Genomic DNA, 20,214 nt, shown 5'->3' with positions numbered 1-20,214 from the left:
CAGCTTTTTAACTCTTTTGCATCTGCTGGGTAGCAATCCCTAGGCAAGTAAGTCACGCCATGCATATCATTCATAAAAATATTACTGCAAATGCCCACTTGGTCACAATATTATCTAAGGGATAAAAGAAAAATAAATCCTTGATATTGTGAAGGATCTAGAAATAACCTCGGGTATGATTCATAAAATGTGATGCTGAAGCAGAAGCGTTCAGTGTAGTTGAGTTGCATGGTGTGTACCAATACCTAAGGATACGATTTGTCATGGGTGTTTTTAGTAAAAGTCATGGACAGGTCACAGGCAATAAACAAAAATTCACAGACCCCAGGGCACCGCTGCTCTGGGGGTCCCGGGTACTGGCTCCACCGGCTGCTGCTCAGGCAGTCCCCAGGGCCAGCTGTCCAGGGCCACACAAGCTGTCGGGTCCAGGGCAGCTTCTTCCTGTTCCATTTCTGCTGCCGCTTTCAGAGCTGGGGTCAGCCACACTGGCCACTATAGCTGCAGAAGTCACAGAGGCTGTGGAAAGTCACGGAATCCATGACCTCTGTGACAGACATGTAGTCCAGCACCTACCACTAGCCCGTTCAAGTCATCCTTGCAGCACTGAATGTTTAGTTACAACTGAAATGTCTGATCTTTTCAAATTTCAGACCAGAATTGAGTCCAACTTAATGTTGTACTCTTGACCCCAGTACAAGATCCTTTTGGGGTGTGAACACAACTTGCTTTGGTTTGAGCTAATCCTCCTCAAGCCTCTCTGTTTTGTACTTTGTCAATGACCGCCCTTTCCCTCAACCCCTCTGTTTAAAGTTTGACCATGTGCCATATAGCCTTTTATGCCATTAGCTGGGTTCAGTTGTCCTCTGCTTCTCCACATGTGTTGTTATCATATAGTCTCCTCCAGAATTCTTAAGCTGAAGATCCTTCTAAAGGTCTGTCTGAAGGATTTACTGTTAGAATTTGATTTGGAAGAGGAGACAAAAACAGTACGTGTCTACCTTCTCTGAGGTGGTGATGTCCAATACTGTTCCATCTTTTCCTGGTGATACTACGAGTTTCCAGGAATTTCATACCATACCCAGCATTCCAAGAATTATGTGCATTGGTGATTTCTGTGTTGATCATACAGAGGGGAAAAGCTCCAAATGCACACAGATGTGTAATGCCCACTAATTAAACTAAAAATCATTCTTTAGAATCCACAGTATTTGAAAGGACAATAACACCCAAGGTCAGTAACAATTATTCACTTGTTTTGTACCATACATCCGTGTTTCACAATGGCAGCTAAATTAGAAATAATGGCTTTAGAATAATTAAGATCTTCTTTTTAGTGATATGTAAGTGGACTATTTTGACCAGGATTTTATTGTTCAAGGAGACTGTTGCGCATCTAGAAATAGATTTTTATTCTAATAATTCAAATGAGGGCAATCTACTTAGGTACCATGCTGCTGCTGCGTCCCAACCATATCCTAGCTAATGTTTCCACAGAACATAGAATCATAAGGTGTGGCAAAAACACCTTGCTCACAAAAGGAAGAAATAAGCTGAGATAAAAATGGCCAATATGGTAGTAGCTCTCAGACTCACTGAAAAATGAATATGGGAATTAGAGAAAGTCAGTCATCAGTACTGAATGTATCAGATAAGTGGACATTGTTTTAGTGGTTATAAAAGGATAAGTACTCTGAACATGGCAATCAAAGAAACTCATAAAAGAATGTAGTGAGCAGAGCCTCGTATTTTAACATTGGGAGGTGACCTCCTGAAAGTTTAAAAAATAGTGTTGGAAGGAGAAACACAAGTTGAGTAAAATTTGGCAAGGAAAAAAAGAACCAAAGCCACAAAAATATCTGCATTTTTTTAAAACCCCAAAGAGGAGGAGAAAAATGAAGCAACAGTGCCAATATTTGTTTAAAAACATTCTGAGAGAGGTTTTAAAAACTGATGTGGACTGAGGAATTGCAATAGCACATAGTATTTTATGCTCATCCTGGAGATCACAGTCCTCCAAGACTATTCGAGTAAGGCTATTAAGGTTTGCTGATGATAAACCTTAAACCCAGACAGTTCAGAAAGGCAAAAACACAATCTAATCAAAAGGAAGTGAGGTCAATATATGCAGATTTAGAAATATATATAGATAAAAAGCAGTTGTGGACTGAAAAAATGTACAGAAAATAAAACAATATAATGGGTGAGATATTACAAGTGGTTATTTTTATTGTGACTGGGAACTGAAGCAAAAAGATTGGATGATCCCAAAATGGCCCAAATACATTTTATAAGCCTGGAAAATCCAGAAATGGCAATGAAAACATTCTGGATAATAAACAGCAGTTTTACTAGTTTCATTTAAGCTGTGTGGTTACATGCTGTTTGCATTTGTATTCTCCCTTTTCCAGGAATTTATTCATATGATGTTTTCATCTTTTGAGCAATTGTTTTTGTCTTTTAAAAATACATATTTTGTGTTCCTTATATGTTTACATATATCAGTACAGTTATTTTACCTGTTTAGTTACAGTATTTGTATTTTTCTTGCTAGACCTAAAGACTTAAGTCTGTTCAGTGTCTTGGAAGATGATGGATAAAATGATTTTTGCTTATGTTTGTTTCTAATTTTTAAGAGTATATACAATATTTAGGATCCTAAACTGTTTATGAAAACCATTAGTGCAGATGTGATGTCATTATTGACAGGCATTACTAATGTCTCTCAACAAGGGAAGAATGTCAGTGGTCTTTAAATATTCTTTCTCTTCAAGAAAAACTCTTGATTCTGGAATGATTCATAGTTTCTGAGGCCAGGAGGGACCATTGTTGGGTTGCCAGGTGTCCCGTTTTTCAACCATTAAAAGTCTGATCAGTTGCTCAGCGAGGCTAAGGCAGGCTTCTTTTCCTGCCCTGGCTCCGTGCAGCTCCTGGAAGCATCCGGCATGTCCCTGCAGCTCCTAGGTGCAGGGCCTGCCAGGGAAGCACCGCGTGTTGCCCCCACCTCAAGCGCTGGCTCTGCAGCTTCCATTGGCCGGGAACCATGGCCAATGGGAGCTGCGGAGACGTAGGATCCCAGATATGCCGGCCTCTTCTGGGAGCACCGCAGAGCCAAGGTAGAGCCCCGCTGTGCCACTGTCTGGAAGCTGCCTGGGGTAAGTGCCGCCCGGATGGAGCCCATACCCTGAACCCTCTGCCCCAGGTCGGAACCCCCTCCTGAACACTAACTGCCTCCCAGACCCTGCACCCCTACCCCAGGTTGTAACCCCTTTCCTTATCCTAACTCCTTCCCTCACCCCGCACACCTACCCACACCACTGCCCCAGGTCATAACCCTCTCCTATACCTAAACTCCCTCCTGGAGCCTGCATCCCAACCCCCTGCCCTGCCCTGAGACCTCTCCTGCACTCCAAACCCTTTGGCTCCAGCCCAGAGCCCCCTCTTGCATCCCAAACCCCTCATCCTCAGCCCCAGCTGGAGCCCATGCCCCTGCCCCCTTGGCCAGAGTCCAGAGCCCCTTCTTACACCCCCAGCTAAGGTCCTCACCCCCTTTCACACCCCAGACCAGACCTTTCAGACTCCAGCCCCCTCCCACAGTCTGAACTCCTCATTTCTGGCCCCATCCTGGGACCCTCACCCCCAGCTGGAGCCCTCACCACAACCCCATGCCCCAACCCAGTGAAAGTGAGTGAGGGTGCGGGAGAGTGAGCGATGGAGGGGGGGGCTGGAGTGAGTGGGGAGCAGGGGGATGGGGCCTCAGAGAAGGGCCGGGGTAGGAGCATGTCCTCAGGGAAGGGGCATGGCAGGGGGCTGGGCAGGGTGTTTGGTTTGTGCAATTAGAAAGTTGGCAACCATATACAATTGTGATCATGTAGTCTGACCTGCGTAACACAGGCTAGAGAGCTTCCCTAAAATAATTTCTAGAGCATATCTTCTAGGAAAAACATCATTCATGTCAATTACCACCAAGTCACAAACTTCTCTTTCTGAAGCAGGAGATTGAGAAGCAGCATCTATTCAATTCCAGATACAGTTCATCATTAGTGATTTATTGGATAGGTTCCAGTCTGGGTTATAGTCTTCCTTGGAGTTGGTCATATTTGTTAGTTATGAATGGTCTTCTGGTTTTAGATTAGAGTCAGCTGGCCATTTTGGTCCTACTAGGCCTACCAGCAATTTAAGAAATGATTAACCCTGGCTTGTTACTTCTGTGACTGAAAAGCATTGTTGTTTATAGTTTCCAGTTGTACCTAGAAGATAGGAGTCAGGCCATGATGTTGAGTGATTGTGATGGTTTCCCCTTGTTCCACCCATTTTTTTCTGCTAATGCATGCACAAAAAAGGTGTTCTTGAATTTTGGACTCTGGTTCTGGCTTCAGGCATTGTAGTCAAATTAATCATAGAATCATAGAATCTCAGGGTTGGAAGGGACCTCAGGAGGTCATCTAGTCCAACCCCCTGCTCAAAGCAGGACCAAACCCAACTAAATCATCCCAGCCAGGGCTTTGTCAAGCCTGACCTTAAAAACCTCTAAGGAAGGAGATTCCACTACCTCCCTAGGTAACCCATTCCAGTTCTTCACCACCCTACTAGTGAAAAAGTTTTTCCTAATATCCAACCTAAACCTCCCCCTCTGCAACTTGAGACCATTACTCCTTGTTCTGTCATCTTCTACCACTGAGAACAGTCTAGATCCATCCTCTTTGGAACCCCCTTTCAGGTAGTTGAAAGCAGCTATCAAATCCCCCCTCATTCTTCTCTTCTGCAGACTAAACAATCCCAGTTCCCTCAGCCTCTCCTCATAAGTCATGTGCTCCAGCCCCCTAATCATTTTTGTTGCCCTCCGCTGGACTCTCTCCAATTTATCCACATCCTTCTTGTAGTGTGGGGCCCAAAACTGGACACACTACTCCAAATGAGGCCTCACCAGTGCTGAGTAGAGGGGAATGATCTCATCCCTTGATCTGCTGGAAATGCCCCTACTTATACAACCCAAAATGCCATTAGCCTTCTTGGCAACAAGGGCACACTGTTGACTCATATTCAGCTTTTTGTCCACCGTAACCCCTAGGTCCTTTTCTGCAGAACTGCTGCCCAGCCATTCGGTCCCTAGTCTGTAGCAGTGCATGGGATTCTTCCGTCCTAAGTGCAGGACTTTGCACTTGTCCTTGTTGAACCTCCTCATATTTCTTTTGGCCCAATCCTCTAATTTGTCTAGGTCCCTCTGTATCCTAGCCCTACCCTCCAGCATATCAACCACTCCTCCCAGTTTAGTGTCATCTGCAAACTTGTTAAGGGTGCAGTCCACACCATCCTCCAGATCGTTAATGAAGATATTGAATAAAACCGGCCCCAGCACCGACCCTTGGGGCACTCCACTTGATACCGGCTGCCAACTAGACATGGAACCATTGATCACTACCCGTTGAGCCCGACCATCTAGCCAGTTTTCTATCCACCTTACCGTCCATTCATCCAGCCCATACTTCTTTAACTTGCTGGCAAGAATACTGTGGGAGACTGTATCAAAAGCTTTGCTAAAGTCCAGAAATAGCACATCCACTGCTTTCCCCTCATCCACAGAGCCGGTTATCTCGTCATAGAAGGCAATTAGGTTAGTCAGGCATGACTTGCCCTTGGTGAATCCATGCTGACTGTTCCTGATCACTTTCCCCTCCTTTAAGTGGTTCAGGATTGATTCCTTGAGGACCTGTTCCATGATTTTTCCAGGGACTGAGGTGAGACTGACTGGCCTGTAGTTCCCTGGATCTTCCTTCTTCCCTTTTTTAAAGATGGGCACTACATTAGCTTTTTTCCAGTCATCCGGGACCTCCCCCGATCGCCATGAGTTTTCAAAGGTAATGGCCAATGGCTCTGCAATCTCATCGGCCAACTCCTTTAGCACCCTCTGATGCAGCGCATCCGGCCCCATGGACTTGTGCTCGTCCAGCTTTCCTAAATAGCCCCGAACTACTTCTTTCTCCACAGAGAGCTGGTCACCACCTCCCCATACCGTGCTGCAGAGTGCAGCTGTCTGGGAGCTGACCTTGTCTGTGAAGACAGAGGCAAAAAAAGCATTGAGTACACTAGCTTTCTCCACATCCTCTGTCACTAGGTTCCCTCCCTCATTCAGCAAGGGGCCCACACTTTCCTTGACTTTCTTCCTGTTGCTAACATACCTAAAGAAACCCTTCTTGTTACTCCTAACATCTCCTGCTAGCTGCAACTCCAAGTGTGATTTGGCCTTCCTGATTTCACACCTGCATGCCTGAACAATACTTTTATACTCCTCCCTGGTTATTTGTCCAATCTTCCACTTCTTGTAAGCTGTTTTTTTGTGTTTAAGACGAGCAAGGATTTCACTGTTAAGCCAAGCTGGTCGCCTGCCATATTTACTTTTCTTCCTACACATCGGGATGGTTTGTTCCTGCAACCTCAATAAGGTTTCTTTGAAATACAGCCAGCTTTCCTCGACTCCTTTCCCCGACATGTTATTCTCCCAGGGGACCTTGCCCATCAGTTCCCTGAGGGAGTCGAAGTCTGCTTTTCTGAAGTCCAGGGTCTCTGTTCTACTGCTTTCCCTTTTTCCTTCTGTCAGGATCCTGAACTCGACCATCTCATGATCACTGCCTCCCAGGTTCCCATCCACTATTGCTTCCTCTACTATTTCTTCCCTGTTTGTGAGCAGCAGGTCAAGAAGAGCTTTTCCCCTAGTTGGTTCCTCCAGCACTTGCACCAGGAAATTGTCCCCTACACTTTCCAGAAACTTCCTAGATTGTCTGTGCACTGCTGTATTGCTCTCCCAGCAGATATCGGGGTGATTAAAGTCACCCATGAGAACCAGGGCCTGTGATCTAGCAACTTCTGTTAGTTGCTGGAAGAAAGCCTCGTCCACCTCATCCCCCTGGTCCGGTGGTCTGTAGCAGACTCCCACCACAACATTACCCTTGTTGTTCATACTTCTAAATTTAATCCAGAGACACTCAGGTTTTTCTGCAGTTTCATACTGGAGCTCTGAGCAGTCATACTGCTCTCTTGCATACAACGCAACTCCCCCACCTTTTCTGCCCTGCCTGTCCTTCCTGAACAGGTTATATCCATCCATGACAGTACTCCAATCATGTGAGTTATCCCACCAAGTCTCTGTTATTCCAATTACATCATAATTCCCTGACTGTGCCAGGACTTCTAGTTCTCCCTGCTTGTTCCCCAGGCTTCTTGCATTTGTGTATAGGCACTTAAGATAACTCGCTGATTGTTCCGCTTTCTCCGTCTGAGACAGGAGTTCTCCCCTCTTGCAGTCTCCTGCTTGTGCTTCCTCCCGGTATCCCACTTCCCCACTTACCTCGAGGCTTTGGTCTCCTTCCCCCGGTGAACCTAGTTTAAAGCCCTCCTCACTAGGTTAGCCAGCCTGCTTGCAAAGATGCTCTTCCCTCTCTTCGTGAGGTGGAGCCCATCTCTGCCTAGCAATCCTTCTTCTTGGAAGACCATCCCATTGTCAAAGAATCCAAACCCTTCTCTCCGACACCATCTGCGTAGCCATTCGTTGATTTCCACGATTCGACGGTCTCTACCCTGGCCTTTTCCTGCCACAGGGAGGATAGACGAGAACACCACTTGCGCCTCAAACTCCTTTATCCTTCTTCCCAGAGTCACTCTTATGGACAAATGTGAAGAGAAAGAGGCAGCTGCAAGCAGGTCATAACAAGGCAGAGGGGTGGGGGGGAAATGATAGCCACCTGGCTACACAAAAATAGCAAATTCCACAGCAAAGGTGCTAAATTTTTCAGGGCCACCCGGGGGGGGGCATGCAGCAAGTGGGGCAATTTGCCCCGGGCCCCACAGGGGCCCCGTGAGCCGTGGCCAAGAATCCCTTTCCTGGCTAGAGGCAGTGGTCCGGGTCTTCGGCAGCATTTCGGCGGCGGGGGGCCCTTCAGTGCTGCTGAAGACACAGAGCGAGTGAGGGACCCGCCGCCGCCGCAGACTCGGACCACCATCCGGTGAGTACAAGCGCTGCTCCCCTGCTTTGCCCCAGGCCCCCTGAATCCTCTGGGTGGCCCTGAAATTTTGTGTCAACTTGGAAAAATGCCAAATTCTCTGGCTCATTAATTGTGAAGTCCATGGGGCCCTAGTTCTAATGCATGATGCAGTTCCCACCTATCAGAGTTATTGTTTCAGACTCAGGCAAACTTTGCTGCATTAGTTTACATCAGATTCATATTTTCAAGGTTATCTTCACAACCATGAGGGCTAGGAGGTGATATGCCTGTCATGGCCAAGTGAGGAAGCACACTTGGTGAGCTCCCATTCTCCCTTTCCCTAATTACCAGTAGCATTCTCAGCAAAGCCCCCCACTAGATCTTATACCTAAACTTAAGACCTGGGGGAGCCCAGAGGAACAGGGGACAAGTGAGAATAGGGCAGAAAGAGGCAAGAGTGGAAATGACAATGAGAGTGGACTGAGGGACTCACTGCCCCACCCACTGGAGGAATGGCATCAGTATAGTTGGAGAGTTGAGTGAGAGGTCATTGCCTCATTGCCGGTGTAATTAGCGTGAAAGGCAGTGGTTACACACACGCATGCGTACACACCTCTCTTTCTCTCTACGAACTCACTGGTAGCACACAGTTCCTGGAGACAAACTTCATTTGTTGGGAAAACGAGAAAAGGAATGGGTACAATCCAAACCAGTGAGGGGCTGTGTCGCCCCTGCTCTGCAGCCTGAGGTGCCTCGCAATGCTTTGTTGTAGCTCTCAACCTGGGCACCTCACAAACAGCCAGACAGCATGCAGGTCACACCCTGAGTATCTGTGTAAAGCTACCGCCCTGGTCTAGCAACTCTGACCCCAGGAACCTGTCAGTAAATAGCAGCCACACTCCGACTTCCAGCAGCCTTGGTTACTACTTGCAGGGTGACCTCAATACACTCCCAGTCCCATATTTTCCCCCAAAACATGTGTTGTGCACTGTTCAGCCCTCTCCTGGACAGTCCAGCTATATTAAGCCTGTTACACCTCTAAGGGTGTATACAACAGTATGCTATCCTAAATGGAGTTACCCAAACAATTAACAACACTGGATTAATTTTAATTGAAGAATAAAACAAGTTTAACTACAAATTGAGTGCAAGTACAGGGTGTTAGTCAGAAATGGTTACTAGAGAAATAAAGATGGAATGCTTTCTAGTGTTAAATTTATCAAACTAGACTTGGTTCACATAAAATTCTTATCACATGCTCCTAGGTCAGAATCTGCTCCTAAATTCCATTGTCTGTTTCTTTTGTCATCTTAGGTGAAAAAGAGAGAGATGGACAGGGAAAGCTAACTTGGGGTGTTTTTCCCCCTCACTTTTATAGATCAGTCACCCTTTGAAATGCATTTTCCTGAAGATTACCCCTAGTTTAAAGTTCATTCAAACAGTAAAAAAGGTGACAATGGTGTCTGGTAGTGAAAGAGGTTGCATGCTGTTTTGTCTCACCTCCGTTTGCTGAAATATGGATTTTCCTGGTCTCCTGTCTTCCCCTTTTCACTGTCAGAGGACCCTGTTTATAACTTGTATGTAAACTGAGGTAAACACACAGTCCTTTCTTTAAGACCTGTTTGACCCGTCCTGCCTATCTGGGGCTACATGGGTTTGAACATGTGCTACCAACATCATTCAAGGGGAATTTATAACTTTCCATATAACGTTGCTACACACATTCCATCATGATATTATTGACCAGGGAGTTATTAGTTTTCAGATGATACCTTACAAGGCATATTTTATATAAAGATTATTACAAAGAAGTGTAGAGTGTGACTATAGGGAGGCATTCTGTTACAGTGGCCCATCCCCCTCCCTTGCCAGAAAATGGCAAAGCTGCAGGCTTGGGGCCATCTCTCCCCCACTCCCACCCCCACTCTTCCCCAAGCAAGCACGCTGGTAACATGGCAGCAGGAGACAAGTTTTCCTCTTTTGCCAAGAAGCTGAAAAGAGGAATGAACAGGAACTGAGAGCTGTCTCTCTCCATCCTTCCTCCTGAACTTGTAGTTAATGTGCGTATCCCAGGAATTTTGGTGATGGTTGGGATCTCTGGATGAAAAACACAAAGAAGGGAGAACGAGATTAAAAGAAAAGAAGGCAACAAAAAGCCAAGGAGTCGGAGTCAGAAGAATCAGCAGTTGTGGGGATAGCTGGTAAAATAGTAGCACTGATTACTTTCAAATTAAATGTGGTGCTAGACACCTGTTTCAGCAAGTTCAAAGAAAAGTAAAATGACAAAGTGGCCATGGTGGGTAGTTAAATGATCTAGTGGTAGCTACTACAGATATAGACTCTCAAATTATCAACATTGAGGAGAACATACAAGGTTGGGTGGAGAGAATTGTGGTCTGGAATCTCATGTTAAAACACTGACTGAAAAAACAGATGATATGGAAATCAGATTCTAGGACTGCCAATGGGGACCAAAGGCAAATACTCCATATGGTACTTAGAAACGTGGCTCCTTAAAGCTTTGATTGAAAGGGCATACCAGATCAGCATACCAGCACACAACAGAAATCCAGCTAGACTACATCCAGTTGTGACTACACAACTTCAGAAGACGTGGTTTTGATTCTTCGCATACAGCCAGGAAGTTGACAGAATTAAGAGTGGAGGGCAAATGAGAATTCTTCTATCAAGATTATTGTAAGAATGTATGGTGGACAATAGCTTAATTTACAAAAGTCTGCAAAGAGCTCCTTAGGAAAAAGCTTAAGTTTGCACTGATGTTTCCAGCAATCTCAAAAATATTTTGTCTGGGTCAAACCCACATTTTCTACACACAGGGGAAGCCCCAAAGTTCCTGACCTCAGTCCCAGAACCAAATATGGTAGACCAAGTAGTAGAGTGAACTGATTAGATTCAGGATAAGTATATCTCAACTGAGGGCTCACTAAATATCAGGGAAGGGGAACCGGAATGATTTTTGAATATGGTAAAATACAGTGGTTTATGTTGTAAGAAAAGTACTGCCTTGATGCCAAACATATATAGAGTAATTTTTATGTTACATGTATTAGAAGGAATATTGTTAGGTAAGAGTTTTCAACAAATAACGGTACAAAAGTAATGTTAATGTTTGTCATTATAAAGGATATCAGAAAATATAACACAACATATAAAGAGAAAATGGAAACTAGATTGTTTGAAATGTATAAATTAAGGTTATAATTAGGTGTGACATTGAATGTAATTGAAGGGCACCTGATAAACAAATACTGTATAGATACAGACTTCTGGGGGTTATGGTGGGGAAAGATGGGGACAGTATTACATGGTAAAGACAATACTGAATATTCTGAAAAATGGGTAAAATAGAATCAGAAACAATCTGGTGTCCCCAGAATGTTATGGGACTAAAAGTAGAGTGTCCATTTTTATTCAGAATGTTAGAGAAATGTTTTGCACTTTCAGGAATGCATTAAAATAGTCTATAAAAACCCTCTGTCATGTATCTGGGGAAGTATTACAAAGATTGAGCTGATACCATTACGCAGGGGAACAAGACAACGATTATCCCTGATCAACCTTATTTCACTTAATTATCAAACCATTAGCACAAAAGTTCAGGGACACTGAAGAAATTCAGGTAATAAGTGTATTGGGAATAGAAAACAAAGTTTCATTATATGCTGACAATCTTATGCTTTTAATATAAGATAAATTTCTAGTATTACTAGAAATAATTGAAGTGTTTGGTCAGGAATCAATGGAATAGACTAAACTATTCTAAATCAGAGATACTGTGCCTTTGCAAAAGATACATAAAAATGAAGAACGTCCACTGAAAATAGTGGATAATAAATTAGTTATTTAGGGATTAATATATCACTTAGTGGTGGAGCTGTTTAAACTAAATACTGAGCCATTAATGAAAATTATTTACTATGACCTAGGCAAGGGGACATTGATTGATAGAATTAAAGTACTTAAAATGAATGTCCTACCCATGGTCCTGTATACATTTTCCATGATTCCCTTTACAGACTGAAAACAATATTTTACCACAAAATTAAAAATTATTCAGAGATTTTGATGGTTATACCAGAAACCATGAATCAAAATGGAATGTTTGAGATGTCCAGCTGAGATAGGAGGCCTGGTGCTACCAAATTTCAAGAGATACTATGGGCAGCATAAATCAGGGCAGAACTAGAATGGATCTCTAATCAGGAGAAACCATTGGGTGTAAGAACTGAAACTGACAAACAATCTCATTATATAATTCTGTTACATAGTTCAAAATTCCAGCACCCATAAAACAATACGTGTTATTTTAAAATGTACATAGTTGTTGAGCATATGTAGGGTTGGCAGTATTTGATTTTTAAAAATAATTTCTATAGATAATATTGAAGTTTATTTTTAAATCTTTTTTGTCTTTTTATTGGTTTAAATTTACACAGTTGTAGGAAATTATTAGGGGAAGATCTGACAATTATTTAATGACAACAGACATTGAGAGTCAAAAAGATAAAGCTTTATAACCATTAAAACAGAAATTTTCAACATCACATGTCAAAATATACAAAGTAAATACCCTTAAATGAAACTCTAGTGAGTTCTCAAGCAGCATTTTTCTACTTTGTCTGTAAATTTCAGTTATTATTGATGTAAATATTTTTGTCACTTTGTGTACAGTGAAATCGATACAGTGATAAAAATCTAACCTTTCAAAACCTAAGCATGTGTGAGGCACTTGACCAGATAAAAAGAGCAGATCTCAGTAATATCAGAAATAAAAAAATAGTGCTTTCAAACATGTTCTACATAAGGAATTATTTTAATATTGAGACAAATATCACATAAATGGAAGCAGCAAAGAATCCTGTGGCACCTTATAGACTAACAGACGTTTTGCAGCATGAGCTTTCGTGGGTGAATACCCACTTCTTCGGATGCAAGCACGGGTAGCCGTGTTAGTCTGGTTCTGTAGAAGCAGCAAAGAATCCTGTGGCACCTTATAGACTAACAGACGTTTTGCAGCATGAGCTTTCGTGGGTGAATACCCACTTCTTCGGATGCAAGAAGAAGTGGGTATTCACCCACGAAAGCTCATGCTGCAAAACGTCTGTTAGTCTATAAGGTGCCACAGGATTCTTTGCTGCTTCTACAGAACCAGACTAACACGGCTACCCCTCTGATACTTGACATAAATGGAAGGAAAAATGAGATACTAGATGTGGCAGGCTCTGAGTTATTATAGCGAATTCTTTCCCAGGTGTTTGGCTGGTGGGTCTTGCCCACATGCTCAGGGGCTAACTGCCATATTTGGGGTCAGGAAGAAATCTTCCCCCGGGTCACCCTGGGTTTTTTCGCCTTCCTCTGCAGCATAGGGCATAGGTCATTGGCAGGTTTAAATTACTGTAAACGGTGGATTCTCTGTAACTTGAAGTCTTTAAATCATGATTTGAGAATTTCAGTAACTCAGCCAGAGGTTTGGGGACTGTTACAGGAGTGGGTGGGTGAGGTTCTGTTTCCTCGTGTGGCAATGTGCAGGAGGTCAGACTAGATGGTCATGATGGTCTCTTCTGACCTTATAGGCTATGAGTCTATGATTTCTTCAGGGACGGACTACCCTTAAAACAATTTGATGTAGGTGATATTTTAAAAAAGCACAATGAGTTTATACTGATTGTTTACCTTATTAAAATCATTTTCAGAAAAGAAAGGAACAAAGTATTCTTAATTTGAAAATTTCATACAAGGGCTTGAAGTTTCAGTAATCAACATGTCTGTCTAGAACATACAACTTCATAATTGTGCAGTGTTGTAGTAGTAGTGTTGGTCCCAGGATATTGGAGAGACAAGGTGGGTGAGGTAATATCTTTTATTGGACTGACTTCTGTTGGTGAGAGACACAAGCACTCTGTGACACAAGAAAGCTTGTCTCTCTCACCAACAGAAGTCGATCCAATACAAGGTATTACCTCACCCACCTTGTCTCTCCAACTTCATGACTCTGTTTTTAACAGACAAACTGCATGAATCTGTTAAGTTATGGATTGCAGACTTTAAATGTGAAATAACAAAAGAATGGCTGGAATGATATAATGCAGACAGTAAATAGTGGATCCAGCACTAGCCAGAAAGTACACGTTCAGTACTATCTGGTACTATTATTCTCCATCTCTAGATAAAAAAATACAATATTGCCCCAACTATTTGTATGAAATGCAAAACAGCCAGGGCCTGTTTCCTACACATGACATCAGAATGTTGGATGGTAAAAATGTTTTGGAAGTCCATCCTGAAAGAAATAAAATAAAATGCTAGCGCTAGAACTCAAACAGGACTGATGACATGTATGGTGGGATTTTGTCTATTAAATAATTGAGATGCTCCGATATGGACACACTTATCTTATGTTTATAACAACAATAGATAGTCAGGAAGGAAATAGAGGACAATAATTGAATACATCCTGCTTTCTTCTAATTTCCCATGCTTTCTGTCTCCTGATACTCAACACCTTTGCCCCAAGAGAACATTCAGCTTCCCAATAAAAAAGTTCATAGGAATGGTTAAATATACATGTATCAGGTTATAGTTGTGTGGTTGTTCGAATAATTTGAAGAAGAAAAAAAAGGAGTAATGCTATATCAAGGTATGGTCAATATATAATATGCTGATAAATATTGTTAATATTGTACAAAATATTGTAATATTTTGAATATTTATATATGCCAAGACATTGTAACTGAAATATTTTATTTTAAATGACCAGTAATGTCAGTAAATAAAATATTTTTCCTAACTCTGCCCCACCACAAGTCTCACGTGAGGGCTAGATTTTTTTTTTTAAGTGAAAGCTGAAGTGCTGGAGCACAATTTTGTGTTAAGGGATGAGTTCTGTGGCATAGCCACTAGCTGCAGCATATACGGCACCCTCATTACAACTATACATATTTTACACACCTGATTAAAAAAAAATTCCAGTTATAATAGCTAATGTCCATTAGCTACTTTTAGCTTTTTAAATCCAAAGATTTGCCTCCTTATCTCCTCTCAGAGTCTTGAGTTCACACATATACAATTTTTGTTAAATATTATAGGGTGGTAGATGCAAGTAAATGAAAATGAGTGTGGTGCTGGAATCTTTGAGGTGTATTGTTCTTGGTGACCTTAGCTTCCACGTACATGATGTCAAGTATACCCTAGCATCTGATCTCAATGAAAGACAAAAGGAGAGCAGAGTCTATTGAGGTTATCAAAGAGAAGGTTAAGAGACAACTTAATCAGTCTATAACTCCTATACAGGAAGGAGATATCTGATACTAGAGGGCTCTTTAATCTAGCAGACAAAGGAGTTAGATGAGCCAGTGGCTGGAAGTTGAAGTCAGTGAAGTTCAAAGTATAAATACAATGCAGATTTTTAACACTGAATGTAATTAACCATTGGAAGTTTACCACGGGACTTGACACCAAGCAAGACTGTTATTGGTTGTAAGGGGCAAGGAGCCCCTGGCATCCATCCAGGGAAACGCCAAGCAAAGTCAGCCCAACAAGCCACTGCTCCAACACTCCGTGAATCTGAGTGTTAGTAATTGTGCACAGCTGAGCTAAAATAGAACAGTATCATCAACACTTGGTCTTGTCTCCAAATCAACCCTACACAAACCATGAAGAGCATCATAGTTCACTGCTCTTCCTGTCCAGCTTTCTTCTAAGAAACAGCTAATATCTGAGACTGTTTCAGAAGCTGATTTACAATTATTATTATTCCTTCTGAAATGGATTGTCATTTTTATTATGCAAAGAAGAAAATAAATGTTTAACAAAAATCTGTTATATTTTGTGAGAATACCAGAAACTATGTAACTTGAACATAAATAGAATATTCTAAAACTGAACTAAAAAGCTTTTGTATCTATGAAGATGCATCATTAATATCTAAGCATTAATATGAAGAGACATCACTTCAAGCAGTTTGAGGAATGACAGAAAAGTGAAATGGTCTAGGTATCTTGTCAATAAGTGTTACAGCAAACAGAACCTTACATTTGGGACTTGGCAAGTTAGAAAAGCAGTGCTACTTTCCAGCTCATATTTTAAAAAATCTTCATATTGTATTTAAAATTACAGAGAAATACATGTCACCATATTTTGTTAATGATTTGGAGTAATAAAATGTGGTTAATCTTAGAAAAATTATTGTAACAATGACATCTGCACTTCAATTATTCTCATATATTGGTTCACGGATTTTTCTAACTCATAGCCCTGTAAACTCAAATTAGAGATTCGACGGTCAAGTCATATTATTTCTTTACTTTATACAACACATCATCAGCAATAAAATTGTGGATTCAGAACTTAACAGGCAATTCTGTCTCATGCATGTTGCAAAATTGACTATAACTTGCTTATCTGCAAGTGAACTTTATTCACTCCCCTGTGCTTGACTGCAGGACATTTTTTGCCTAAGTAAAATAAGTTTATATGACGCATGAGAAGCATATATACACATTATGAAGGTGCCATGTTTACAGCCACATCTCTGATTATAACCAGGCTTTATCTTTTAAAAACATTTCAGTCCACCTTTGAACTTAATGTTTTTGAGTGCCATAAAGTTCAACAAGATAAGCTTACCCTGATTTTGTTGAAGCATAAAACTTGTGGTACTGTCAAAACATCTTCTAATAAGTGTCTGTTTTCCCTTATTTATTTTAGGTTCTTGCCTACACAGAAGGGCTTCATGGAAAATGGATGTTCAGTGAGATTCGAGCTGTTTTTTCAAGACGTTATCTTCTCCAGAACACTGCTTTGGAAGTGTTTATGGCAAATAGAAGTATGTCTTTATGTTGTTCATTTATTTGGTATAAGGTATCTGCTGGTAGTTTTTATGGGTGGTATCCATTCATCCCCAAATTAAAACTTTGTAGTTTGTTTTGAAAAATGCCATTTTCCTTGAGTAATCCCTCACACTTGTATTTATTCACTACATCTGATATAGAAAATATTTGTGAATGGGCCATGAATATGGATTTTAATCTGGCACTCTGACAACAAGTTTTGATGAATAAAGACTACACACTGAAGCTGGTAAATGCTGCTACTATTTTCTATATTGTAACAGAGCATGGCTCCTCTCCTATCTTCTTCCCAGCAGAAGCTGCACAGACTGCATGAGGTGTGCAGTCAGTGACCTTTTATTTCAAGTTCCCTCCACCAATATCACTTTAGTCCCCATGCAACAATCTATTTACAATATATGCAGTGCTTTTGGCCCTCTCCTCAGGACTTGGGGGGAACAGAGGTCTCCCTTTTCTGAAGCTTTTATATGACTGGGCTTAGCTAGCCCTGTTCCTCTCTCTGTTTCCCCCTCCCTGGCACTTCCTTCCTGTGCCTCTTTATGAGACTTGGGCTGATAGCTAATTGAATGTTTATCCCACCCAACCTGTCAGTCTGATTACCCCAGTCAGCTTCCTCTGGAGGGGGAACTAATTAATAGCTGAGTGATCAGAGTGCAGGCTCATCTGTTCACTCCATGCACTCTGTCACACATGCATCATTGTTCAGAACTTTAAACAGATTTGCTTATGCTATGTCCTCATACCCTTTGCTTTCATTTTCTGAAACTATTCTATTGCAATAGCCTTACTAGTGCAAATACTCAAAAAAAAAAAAAAAAGGAATTTTAAGCCTGAATGGCTGATATATGCCAAAAGTGATTTTTTTAAATTGCTTAATTAACAGTGAAATTTGAAAATTTCACTATTTTAAAATACAATTTGAAAATTGTACTGTTATTTGTCCAAGTTGCCTATTTAGTGAACACAATAGCATGTAATTTACATAGCTAATCAATAACAGCACAAATGTTGATAATTCACAATGAACTGCTAACGAAAGATCTTCTGAGCTAGAATTTATTTGTTGAAAAAAGTGAATAATTTTGAATAATGAATAAATTTGAAATATTTGCAGTTCTGTTCATGAATAATTCAAAAACAGTAAAAGAGTTGACATTTGTCAAATAATTGGTTTTTTAAAATTATTTGGCTAAGTTTGCTCCACACAATGTCTAGTTAGCTTGATTGGCCCACAACCTTTATTGAAATAAATAAAGATGTAGAGTTTCAGAATTTATATGAAAGTAAATCATTTTTCATACCACTTCTGTGATACTGCACATATTGATTCCCCAAAGTGACAGAAACTAACTTGGAATCCAACCCAATGGAAAAAGACTAAAATCCCCTAACCAATGTATTTCTCATGTGAAGAACTGAACTCAGACTTAGGGATGCTTTAAACTGTGTACAATAGTAAAGCCCATCTGTACTTTAACACTCACTGCATACCATAGCTATCTCATTTCCAGCTCTGTGTTCACGTTTGCGATACAATACCTCCAGCGGACTCCTGCCATTTTGACAAATCAGAAAAATCTTTTCCACTAAGTGGGTCTCCAGAACACAATCCCCAAATGCACACACAGCAACCATATAGAATGATTTTATCACAAAAGCATAATATTACCAGTAGCACCTATTAGACTCTCTACTGTAAAGTGTTAAAACACCACTGTTCCACCAGTCTTTTGAGGGGAAAAATTCCCTTCATGCTGAACATAGCTGGGCTTGGAAGGATTAGAGTTTTATCAATAAAAGTTGGTAAACATCAATTTTACTGGACACACACAAATTAATGAAAAATATTTCTGGTGTTTTAAATCACATTTTTTTCTTCTTATCACAGCCTCGGTTATGTTTAATTTTCCTGACCAAGCAACAGTAAAAAAAGTTGTGTACAGCTTACCTCGTGTTGGAGTGGGGACCAGCTATGGTTTGCCACAAGCAAGGTAATGTCATTAAAATATTTTATGCTGTGTTGTGTTTATATGCTTGCAGACTCAGAATGTTTGATATTTGTGAATATTAAAACATTACTACTGCAAGGGGTCTGGAATTCCCATCACTTCAGGGTCCCTTGAGCAGCAATATTTTTAACTTAATGATGTGATATGTTGTTATAGAAAACCAGCATTATATAAAAGTATTTTAAATCAGCAATTTTTTTAACATTTTAGCAAATGAGCACACTCCAGTAAACAAACAGAATAAAGCTGATTGAAATTGTTTGTTATTTAAACATTGAAAGAACTGTGTGCTTGTTTGTTTTTGAGGTGACATTTTTGCCAAAATTGATGTGCTGCTTTGAGTATTAAAACTAAAGACATGAACTGAGGTAGGGCATGTTTTGGTTTTGCCAAACAGTTTTGCTTGGGTTCTTTTGCCTTTTCCAGTGGCAAAAAACATTTTTGGTTTTGGTTTTACCATCCATCAGTATATAAAGTATTTTGCACTTTCCAAGTTTCCCCCTCTTATTCTAATTATATTAAATTATTCTTCTCCTGCTTCTAGGATTAAGAGGGAAATACATTTAAAAATATGCAAACTCAGGGCTCAAGTTTAGAAATCTATATGCTGTATAAAAATACATGGTAAAACCAGCTTGAAACATTAACAAATTGCACGTAGGTTCACTGCATTGTCAAAACAAACAGAGGAGCCTTCCATTTCCATTACCTACATTATGTGAAGAGTTCCACTAAGCCTCTGAGACAACTCACCCTCCTTCAAAACTCCCCATCATTCCTACCAGCTGTTGTCTTCTGTGGAAAGACCAATGTTCATCTTTCCCTCTGGCATTTTCTGGGGCCTGATTGCATGCATACACCAACCCTCGCGCCAGGGAGTGATGCTCTTTTGCCTTCACATCCAGGTCTCCTAGGGTTGCAAACTTGGTAATATTTAAAAACCAGACACTCCAGCAGGAGTGCAGGAACCTCCCCTGCCCATCTCTTCTCCCTGAGGCCCTGCCTCTGCTCTGCCTCTCCCCTGAGGCTCCACCCCAATCCACTCCTCTCCTCCCCTCCCCCTGTCGCTTACTGCTTTTCCCCTCCCACCCTCCCCACCTGGGTCAGGAGGGACTCGCCTGCTTTTCTGGGACTGAGAGCTGCAGCTGCCCGACAAGATAGGAGGCAGCCCCAGCTGAGTAGGGGCTGGCACAGGTGATGACCCAGCGCCTCCCGACCTCCCCTGCCTGCAGTAACCGGACTTTGGGTGTCCGGTCACTAGAGTCAAACCTGGCCACCCTAGCCTCAGTCCAACTCCAGACTTTCCCTCCTTTGCAGTCTTAGCTTCTGATACTCCAAGTCTGCTCCCTCCTCTGCCTT

At 41.5% G+C, this 20,214-nt stretch overlaps 1 protein-coding gene across 6 annotated transcripts in view; it reads left to right on the top strand.

Annotated features, from left to right (window-relative positions):
• NBEA (neurobeachin) overlaps nucleotides 1-20,214 on the top strand; it is an 842,868-nt gene that overhangs the window by 661,767 nt on the left and 160,887 nt on the right. For all 6 annotated transcript variants that reach the window (XM_045015913.1, XM_045015904.1, XM_045015899.1 and 3 more), the window contains 2 exons: nucleotides 16,704-16,821; nucleotides 18,735-18,837. In XM_045015913.1, coding sequence (XP_044871848.1) covers nucleotides 16,704-16,821; nucleotides 18,735-18,837 — 221 coding nt within the window. The remainder of the gene's footprint in view (nucleotides 1-16,703; nucleotides 16,822-18,734; nucleotides 18,838-20,214) is intronic.

Source organism: Mauremys mutica, chromosome 1 (assembly GCF_020497125.1).
Source record: "Mauremys mutica isolate MM-2020 ecotype Southern chromosome 1, ASM2049712v1, whole genome shotgun sequence".
Lineage (NCBI taxonomy): Eukaryota > Metazoa > Chordata > Testudines > Geoemydidae > Mauremys > Mauremys mutica.
Note: the sequence above shows the minus strand (reverse complement) of the source record. Positions and strands in the feature narration are given on the sequence as shown.